The sequence below is a fragment of the Macrosteles quadrilineatus genome, unplaced genomic scaffold, assembly GCF_028750875.1.
Source record: "Macrosteles quadrilineatus isolate MER2022 unplaced genomic scaffold, UCM_ALF_1.0 Scaffold_7__1_contigs__length_78375512, whole genome shotgun sequence".
In the NCBI taxonomy this organism is placed as follows: Eukaryota; Metazoa; Arthropoda; class Insecta; order Hemiptera; family Cicadellidae; genus Macrosteles; species Macrosteles quadrilineatus.
Window position 1 is genome coordinate 6,614,331 of NW_026542600.1, and position 10,998 is coordinate 6,625,328.

The 10,998-nt window shown below is 33.1% G+C and overlaps 1 protein-coding gene across 1 annotated transcript in view; it reads left to right on the forward strand.

The window, feature by feature from the left end:
• Positions 1-8,984, forward strand: part of LOC128997913 (disintegrin and metalloproteinase domain-containing protein 10) — a 56,589-nt gene extending 47,605 nt beyond the window's left edge. Inside the window, exons 15-16 of the mRNA XM_054423739.1 lie at positions 4,166-4,252; positions 5,026-8,984. Of these exons, the coding sequence (XP_054279714.1) occupies positions 4,166-4,248 (83 nt within the window). The 3' untranslated portion in view covers positions 4,249-4,252; positions 5,026-8,984. The remainder of the gene's footprint in view (positions 1-4,165; positions 4,253-5,025) is intronic.
• Positions 8,985-10,998: the final 2,014 nt, after the last annotated feature.

Genomic DNA, 10,998 nt, shown 5'->3' on the forward strand with positions numbered 1-10,998 from the left:
AAGTGAGCAATGTTTTTTTAGAAGCAAGTTCACATGTTTCTTTTCATTCAACCCGTAATATTAACCAGACCAGATGTTGTAAATTATTGTTTGACTATGTATGATTTTATCATTGAAAAGTAAGTAAAAGCTTTGAGTTTTTTTATTTGTTTTATTGTTTGAAAATGTTTTTTTCGCCACACTATGATGTTATTACCTTTTTTACATACGTTAATTAGAGGCTGAAAGTTACGTTTTGCTGGCCATGCCAGCTGTAATCGTTATTTGGGGACCGAGCAGGTTTTTACATCCCTAAGGGCCGCAAAATCAGCTGCCCGCTTGAATATTATGTACACAAACAGTATCCACAGCATTGAAATAGAATTGTTTTATTTTCACCGTTGCCTAGCAACTGTTTATTATTATTTTTGCTGATTCCTGAAATTACTTCTTCACATAACCTTAGGCCTACCGCACACGAGAGACTTTTTGTCGGCCGACTATTTAGTCGTAGTCGGGAGTCAAAGTCGGCCCCATAGTGGTAAATCTGAGCGCGCACACGGGCCGACCGCAGCAAGACAGTCGGCAGACTGTCGGGGCAGTTTGGTGCTGACCGATTTTCCCGCCGACTGCTCCCCGACTCAACTGTCGTGTCTTATTGATAAAGGCACGGAGATAAGTTTGAGCGCGCACACTGACGACTAAAAAGTCTGTCTGTCTGACAGTCAAGTGCGTTGTTATCATGTGTATTATTATTGTTATTATGATAAGTATTATTATTTGTGTGTTATTGTTACTATTTTGGCTTCGACAACCACCAGTGCATGTGTTTTGAGGGACGAGAAAGTTGATAAACTTATCGATGAAGTTGAGGCACGGTCCCCTCTTTATAAAAAGACTTTTTATAAAGAGTATTTGATCATAATAAAAATACCCCCGCTGCAGCAAACCTGCAGACTAAGTGAATTCCCATTTGCCTGATTTAATTTATTATTAAATCTATTTCAATAAATTAGGATAAACGAGTACCTAGGTTTGCTGCTACAGGGAGGGTATTCAGGATGTGTTTTAGTAAAACATTAATAGCTGAGTATAAAATAAATAGTTTTGCCAAGTTTTATCAAAATGCATCCATAAACAAGCAAACTACAACAGTTTACTTGTTCTACATATAAATTACATGACAATTTTAACTTTAAATATTTTGGAATTTCCCTGTAAGCATTATGATAATAATTAGCATGCTAAATTATTTGTTTTTCAAGCTCTGCAAAATGTTTTCTAAAGAAATTGCGGAATCTTTTGTTTTTATCGTAAAACCCCCCATTTTTAACCGATAAAACCCCCCATAAACCCCCGTTCCCATAGTCATGCTGGTTTACGAACTCATTCGATTAAAATACATGTAGATTTACACGTTTGTACTAAATTTCATCAAAATCGGAAAATTTTGTTCGATTTATCTTGCTAACGGAGAAATATAGCCTATACAGTATATATGCGTGTGTGTGAATTTGAACTGATAGTGTTTTTGAAACACTGTGTTTGAAGCTGGGGTATTAACAATTGGTAAAAAAAAATCAACACTCATTCATGAGCACATGAAAGATTTGTCCGGATATTTCTTCAAATCCGAGTATAGAGGTAAATCTGGCCTTTCAAGGTACTCGGACTATAAATTAGATGCACTCAGTATTTTCTCTTAAGTTTTCTTGCACGAAATCTTGTCAGTAACGCACATATGACAGCGGTTTCTGTCAAATACATCCTCTCGACACTCGAAAGACGACTAAACAGTCGTGTCGTGTGCGCACCCATAGTCAACGACCAAACAGTCTTGACGACTTTTCGATTGTCCACCCGACTCCAGCCAGACTGATGGCCAACAGTCGGCCGACAAAAAGTCTTTCGTGTGCGGTAGGCCTTAAAGTTGAGTTGATTATCAGTGTGCATTAATTATTATTGTGAATAGTAGTAGTGTGGTGAAAAATAGTGTTCGTACCAGGGACAAAAAATGGTTTTGCAGTTCTCGATTGTTTTAAAAATATCTCGAGCCGGCAAAACCTCATTTTCGGTAAGAAACTATTGTGTAATTATTAAGTTAAAAGTTAGATATAGGTATATAGATATATAGTCAAGATATAGGTACTACTGTAATTTAAGGTTTCTGTGTTTGGATGTCATTAGACACGATAAGAGCACACTGAACTTCTTCTGCAGATGAACAATCTGTTGGTTACGAGAAATATAAGCCGAATTAATAAATGCCACAATTCAAGCGCTTTAAATTGACTCTGGCCTGAGAAACTGTTTATAGTATGGAGTTTGGGCCTTTTTTATGTCACCATCTGGGTAAGTAACTTAGAGAGATCAATGATTTTTGTTGCTGAGTAGCACCAGTAAACATGTACAACACTTCTTTAGTTGAATAACATTCATTGGCTCTATTGTGTATTCTTTCACTAAGCTGAATTAATACATCAAAGTAAACTCTCTAAAAGTCTGTAATAAACTGAAATTTAGGATTAATAACTTTCTATAACTTATCATGCATTTATTCATAAAATTATTAAAAATTTAATCCAGTAACTGAAAACCACTATTATTAAAAAAAAAAAAAAAATATGGGCAACGTGCCTGAATGTTTGTCTCAGACAATTATGCATATCACAAAGAGTAGACCTATAATTGATGTACCTTAATGATGTGTCTATGATAAATAAAAGTAGCCTATTTAACATTCATTTTCATAGACTGTAAAAGCCTTCTGCACTTTTATTATTCTGTATCGTATTACATAATGGGAAATTGTCCAATGATTAAATACACATGTATAACAATAATCTCGTGATGATCTGTCAGTCTTGAATAATAAGACAAAATATCGGCAAAAGTAGTCAAAAAGGCAGACACCAACCAGTACAATAGATATAACATAATGCAGTAAGAAATGATTGAAAGAGTTACTGTAATATTAAGATTATATAATTGTTCGCAATGGAACGTTATATTGCTAAACATGACATTATACAGAAGAACATCAATTTTAAAATAAGAAAATAAGATCCTTATATATAATTCTGTAAGACAAAATTTTTACCAGGAAATTGTGGACGTCCAGAAAATATGAGTAGGCTAATTAATGTAATTTTCATGTTCTATTTTAACCTTTTGATTAAGAATTATAGACAACCATGATCAATAGTAAACACTCCATTGTGAATAGGTACCGGTACAACAATACAAATTAAGGTGTATGATAAACATTTAAAACACGTTGGTCCACTGAACACTCTGTATATTAGAAGGTCGCCAAATGTGATAAAAACTGTTAATTTATAAGATTTCCAACCGTATGATACACTATTGAGCTTTAAGTTTGTTTATGTACGCTTTAGTGGTTTGAATACAACAAAACATGGCGTCTTTAACGTTAAAAACATAGAAAGTCAACATGTTTCAAGCAAAAATTGTATTAATATTATTATTGTATACGACGGCGGATATTTGAACGCCTTCAATGTGAGGGACGCAATAGTTTATACTTTGGACCAAACGAACTCGTATTAATGTGTTGGACCAAACGATTTTGGACCAAATGAACGGCAATATAAACGTACAGTATATTTCATAAGTTTACTCTACAATGCAACATTTTACTTCTAGTTTGGCCTGTACTTTTGGACCAAACGATTTTGGACCAAACGAACGTGTTTTTAACTGTTGGACCAAACGATTTTGGACCAAACGAACGAGTTTTTAACTGTTGGACCAAACGATTTTGGACCAAACGAACGGCAATATAAACGTTGGACCAAACGATTTTGGACCAAATGAAATTGGATAAAACGATTTTGGACCAAACGAACGAGTTTTTAACTGTTGGACCAAACGATTTTGGACCAAACGAACGGCAATATAAACTGTGGACCAAACGACTTTGGACCATTTGAAGATGATCCGACACCACTTAAGTGTACCATTGAATCTCTCCTCTGTACCTTAATTCTCAGTGGTTTCCTAATTTGTTTGTCTAATTGGAAGATATGTGTGATATTTATATCTGATACATTTAGGCAGTAGTAGCCTGTTTCATAAATTTAGTAATCTCATCACGTTCAATTTCTTAGATAACAGTAGCAGTAATAAAAACCATGCTAACATTCTGTTGTCTAATGTTTAACAGCTTCAGCGCCTCCGCAGCCTGAGCTCTACGCTGGAGCCTACGCTGACAGAAACGCCTTTCACATGCGACAGCATAAAGTTTGACTGGGTAAGTGTAAAGTACCCTATCATTAAACGCAACTTATTTTTATCTACAACAGGTTAAGTTACCCTTTTCTGTCGAAGTTATCCTCAAGTTGTCTATATGGAGACCGGTTTTAACGTCAATGGTATTGGATACAGGATGCTGTTTTGACAACTTGAGAATTACTTGGGCAGAAAATTACTTAAGCTCTTGTAGATATTTTTTTATTTAATACGGAAGGCAATACACAAAACCAACTTATTTTTACTCAGTTTGCTTATTCATTTTAACCTCCTAGCCTTCTCAATTATTTCCTACTAGCACCAAAAAACTTCAAAATGTGTTGCAATGTTTGAAAAATGAAGACCACGCGCTTAGTCTGAGCAGTATTTTACATCTAGATCTGTGTCCAAAAACCTCCGTTAAGTTTTTAACAAAATGTATGTTTAAATTTATTTTTCCAGATACCAATGGGGGGGGGCTTTAGCCCCTGTAGAGCTACTGTTGAGTTAGCAAATAAACAAACAAAAAGTTTCAAAATAAGTTATACGAAATGTTAATTAATTAAACAAGCCTGTAACGAAGAACCTCATTTTAAATATGAATTTTTGTTTTTTGTACGCAAGTGTGAGATTGTGTGTTACAATCTGCAACAAATACAACAAGTACATTTCAAATGCGGGTGTCCTAGTCAAAACTCAAAATGTTGGGCTTTTCAACAGTTCTCGATTATTGTAAGTTGTAACCATCTTGCGTCACTAGTCTGTAAATCTAACAGGTACGTGTGGATGTTTCAGGAAGTGAAGGAGTTTTCCCCTGTGTATTCGTCTAGTGCCGTGTTTTATGGCTACTCCTGCTGAACTACACAATTTTATTTAAGTTAGTTTTTATGTGTTAACAGTTAGTTAGTTATTTAATCTAAAGTCCATGTCAGTTTCATAGCTCAAAGTGTCGAATATTTCTTTGTAAACACAAACGGGTAACCTTTAATTGTATACGTTTTTTGTATTCAGGGTGGCAAATTTGTGTTTTTTGCATTTCTCGAAAATATTGGTCATATAACTGCATGATAAAAGTTGTATGGTTTATATATATTTTTTATACCTTTTTTAAGCATGTAATTGTTTGCTTGTTTCAGATATTTATTTCCTACAATGCATGCAAAAATAAATTGTTATTTGAATCCCAATAATATTATTTTACATAATTTATCACTTTAAGTTTTTTTTTTTAAGAAGAAAAATTATTTATTAATCTTGTAGAGTTTTAATGTGTGAAGCTAAATTTAATGATGGTCTTCTTGAAGGAAATTTGTTTTTAACAGAGGTATCTATATAAAATTTATTTATTTTAATTTTAATAGAGGTATTTATAAGATTTAATTTATTTGTGTTATTAGCACCAGTTGTGGTTGGTGACATACAAAAGTCTCTAGAAAACTTGTACATTATACTTATATGCTTTATTTACAACATGAAAACTATGAAATTTTAAGGAAATAACAATACAACAATCAGCTGTTCAATTGTTAACACATGTTCCATATGATCTAATGATGTATACCTGCAAACCCATTACTACCAGAAATCTCTAAAAAAAAATTCAAACTTTCATAATTATTTCCAACGACCCAATAATTATTAATAAAATTGGTGCAGTAGAACTGTAGATTTAGTTGTACAAAGATTTTTAAAACTAAATTATTATAAGAAAAGATGCTGTGAAACAAAAATTCTTTTTTTATTTGTTTGAGTTTTAATGTGTTTAGCTAAATTTAGTGGTGTGTATAGCTCTTTCAATTGTTCTTACAAGAGGTATCTATAAAATGTTATCCATTTGTTTTATATTGTAAAACAAAAGTCGTTTTTTAATCTGTTTAAGTTCTGGTGTGTTTAACTATATTAAGTGCTGGTCCACTCATATATATATTTTTTTCAACCGAGATATCTATAACATTTTGTTTATTTGTTTTATATTTTAGAACAAAAGTTGTTTTTTAATCTGTTCATGTTTTGGTGTGTTTAACTTAATTAAGTGATTTTTTTAACAGAGATCCATAAAATTTTATTTATTTTGGTTATATTGTGAAATAGACTGATTGCCCTTTAAGACCTATTCTAATATTATGTTAAGTTATTGTATCTAACCAGATTAGTGAAACTTTATCATTATTGGTATTGGTGTAAAGCTTGATTAAAGCCAAAAACAAAATTTAGTTGGCTCAAGACGTCAATTTTTATTACTGTATTATCAGTATAAAGTAAATTTTTATGATAAAAAAGGCTAAAAACAAAGGAACAATCTTATTGCTGTACTATTGCATGTATTGTATTTTTTTAGTTACATATTGCATTTTAATTAGCGTTGCAATTTTTTTATAGTATTAAATGTTATTAAATCTATTAATTATACATAATAGTTGTTAGAGAACTTAATTCCTTAATTGTTTTATACTTTTAAAATTGTGGATCAAATTTGAAGGACAAAATATAACTTAGGCTGAATATTTTAAGGTGAAACTGTATTTATTTTCTATCCATAGTTCAATGCCATTCATTGACTTGCTAGTTTTAAGTGTTTGTCTTTTAAAAGGCATGGATTTTAGATTGAAGTAATTGTTTAAAATGGATAATGTGTTTTCAGATGGCAAATTTTATTTTCAATACTTGATTTGTTACAAAATGAAAAATATGAAAATATGTATGTTTTGTACAAATTGTTAACAGAATGTATTGCAATATCAATGTATTCATATTAATTACAAAAGTTTTTTTGTATGGGAACTTTGAGCTCAAAAAGCAACATTTAAAAATGTGATTTATGTTTTCCTTTATACCTCTAAAATCTATGCATTGTTGCGAGTATGAATAAATTTATGCTGGTTAACTACAAAAGTAAATTTCAAACAAAGATTCCATCTGAAAACATATTTTTCTAGTTTCCAATGGATTCACCAAAGAGATTTTAGGGTAAGACCATTTCCGATCTCATCGATAATGTAAAATTCCCTCGGTTTCCACGTCTGTGTTTACTGTTCGATCCATACAGTTAGTTTGTATATGTTGTGATAAAATAAAATACCCACCCGGTAAAAGATCCATTGGAAATACCCAGTCTCAGATGCGAACTCTGTGATCATTTTGTTTGTTGCACAATTCAAGCTTTCCATCTGTATTTAAATGGGGGTGTTTAAATAACTTTCTGAGTACAATACCTAGTTGTGTGATCATATAGTAAACAAACAGATTTTTCAAATTCTTACGCAAGCTGTAGCTTAATATATTTTACTTTTCTTCTCTTTGAAACCTCGAAACATAGTTTATCTCAATTCTTGCCAAATCCTATTAGATTAATAGTAGTAATTAAGTCTTTGTCCTTTGAAATGATGAATCCTTGGATTAAATCTGTAGAAGATTATGAAGATCAGTTTTTGCTTAAAGCATCTTAATTTTAAACAGGAACGCTTACCACACATAGTTCTTTAAACCCTCCTAACTATTTACAGATGGAAATCTTAATTGAGTAACAACATTGACATCACCTATACTTTAGGATATTATACATACTATAAATATATCGTTTGTATATAATATTAGTCCAATGAATTGTTTTATACTTGCCTATTTAATTGATACTGCAGCGCCTGAGAGTTGCAGTAGTGTATGTTTAGTTAATTCTTTAGAAACTTTTCCTGTGTTCTTTATTTTATGCAGTTAGCATAAATCGTATAAAGGCATTCCTTTTTTTATCCTTTGACATTTTCATTTTTACCGATGTCAAATTCTTTTCATACCATGTGTATTATATTTTTACTCATAGATGCATTTAATGTGTAAAGATTTTTGTATATAAGAAAGTTAAGTCGGAGGTATTTCAAGTCACCAACGGTGGAAAAGGATTGGTTCGTTTTATATTTTGAAAGATCAACATTTCCTGTGATATTTGTGTGAAATTTTAACAATATAAGATGACATGTGTTTACTCAAAAGTCCTTTAAATTTATCTACTATTAAATTACAACTACTTCTATACTTTAAAAGTATTCATAAACCCTAAATTGGAAATTTCAAGAAACATTGAGCAAAAGTCCAAAACCATACAGTGCTGGCATTGTATGACTTGCTTGTTATTGAATTACCCCCACACTATTTTTATTTTCATAAATCAAAAAAACTATTTTGGAGTTACTTTGATTGCAAAGCTTTGTAAATTATTCTCTTCTCTATCTGTTAATTTTCAAAGTTAGGTGTAATTAAATGTTTAGGTACATACTTCCTCTTAAAAAAAGTAAGAATTTTGTTTGGAAAACCAGTTTCTCTTGGGTTTGAGCCAATCCATTTCAGCCATTCAACCCCTGATCAAAATATATATTTAAGCTTATTTTAACTTCTCTTTATATATTTTCCTCGATTTGTTTGCTCATGCAATTGATATTGTTTGTATACTTTTTAATCCACTCAAATTATGAATAGTTTTATTTTAACTATTTTATTAATTTTATATTGCTAAAGTAAGAAGTGTGAATTATTGTTATCAATATTATAGTCTAACTAATATTTTTTCTGTCTGTAGAATCAAATTGTGTTCCTACCAGCAATTTTATTTGTATAGTTCTAGCAACAAACGAACAAATGCACTTCTTACGGTTTTTGTTCAACTTTATGTACCTCAAGACACTATAAATTGTGATTTGAAATCATCTCAAACCAAGTTATACTACAAGTAACAGAATGGATTAAAGATGTCTTTAACTAAATTTGACTTGTTATTTACTACCTTTCTGTTATGGATCTGAATTATGGATTTTTATGGAGTATTTTGAATACTGTGTGATATATTGATCTTTAACGTTTCAAACATACATCCCAATTTCTCAAGGAGGCAATTTTTTACTGTCTTGTCCATCACATACCTAAGGCTAAGGCTACCTCTCCACTAACATAGTATACCTACCTATAATTTTCGCCCAGTAAACGTGATAGTTTAAGGGCTCGACAAGCAACAGAATACGAACCACAATCCGTCGCATGCGCTGGCTTCATTAGCAGTTTAGTGGTGGATGTAACCCTGCACCTGTCAAGTACTTGAACTTAATACAGTAGACTCCCTCTTATCCGGACTTCTCGGGACCGAGACAGTCCGGATAACGGTTTTCTGGTTAAACTGACGTCCCCAAATATTTGACCTAAATTTAGGAGAGCATTGTATTTAGACACGTTATTACTGGTCTCAAATCTTTCCCTGAGAGTTGTGGCCTAAGTGTTCATATTCTAAACATCCCATTAATTAATTTCCCTAAAACCATTTGTACTTTAACACCAATAGCGAAACCCTACCAATGTTGACACTAACCGAAACCTCCGGTCTGTGAGACCCCATTTGAAAAGAATAAACCCCACTTAGAAATACACAAACCAAAACCCTGGGCCTGTGAGACCCCGCTTTAAAATACACTAACGCTGGGCTTCTGATACGAGCATGTTATGAACAGACAAGGTCACGGCACCCACACAAAATGAACAAACAAAAACAATATATTAACATGTATCCTTCAAGATATTCAAATCTAAATTATGTGAATGGTTGATAAGCAATCCTTTCTACGGCATCCATTAATTTCTTAAAACAAAAGTTGATATTGAATTTTGATGTGTATCTACATGATCTATATTCTCTAGACATGTCATATGTTAATTAACTAAGTATTTTTTAAACATTGTATTTTATTTGTTAATTTGGAATGTTTTTTATGTGTTTTGACTATGTCTATTCCTTTGTACAAAGAAAGGTCAATGGCAATAAGACTCTTGATTCTTGGTTCTTGAACAGGTAGGGGGGAATGGAATCCCCCAAGTAAACAGTGTTGCCAACATGCGTTTGTGAAAATTCCAGTGACAGTCCAGACCGGGGTTTTGGTATAAGTGTTAAGCTGTCCACACATCTTGGATTGTGCATCATACATAAGGCCTAAGAGTTTTTTTTTTTTTGAGGTTGTAACTGTTCAACAGCCGTTTGATTGCAAAATTATATGATTTGACCTCTTCATTTTCACCCATGTACGTAATTAATTTCATTAAACCTACTGGTGTACCAGGCTCCAATTCTACAAAAAATAACTTATAGAAAAAAATTTCACATTGAAGTATTTCATGAAAAAAAAAACTTATCTAAATCTAGTATAAATAAATACAGGGAGCGGCAGAAATATCTGACGGTTTTCAAGCGAGTACAGTCCGACAGCCGAGTGGAGGGGGGTGGTGGGGAGCGGCTCATTCTCAAGGCCAAGTGATGCCATTTCAGTCGCCATGGAGCAGTGGACCAGTATACATCGCGCGTTTGCCGTTGAGGCGTTTTTTAAAAATGGCGATTCTGTTGTTGGTACGCAACATAAGTTTCGGAGGCATTTTAATGTGGCTCGTGGGGAACCTATCCCATCCCGAAACACCATCAAATTGTGGGTGGATACCTTTAGATCACAGGATCAACTGCAAAACGTAGGCCTACAGGCCGTCCAAGGCCAGTGAGGACGCCTGAGAACGTGGAGCGAGTGCGACAAGCTGCTGCTCTTGGCATGTCTGATCGCTATATTCGACGAATTTTGCACTCAGGCCTTCACTTTCACCCGACGATTGCTATTTTATATGGGTGAAAGTGAAGGTCTGAGTGCAAAATTCGTCGAATATAGCGATCAGACATGCCAAGAGCAGCAGCTTGTCTACGCGCCGGGCAATGCGGGCTCGTTAGCACAGCTTGTCGCACTCGCTTCACGT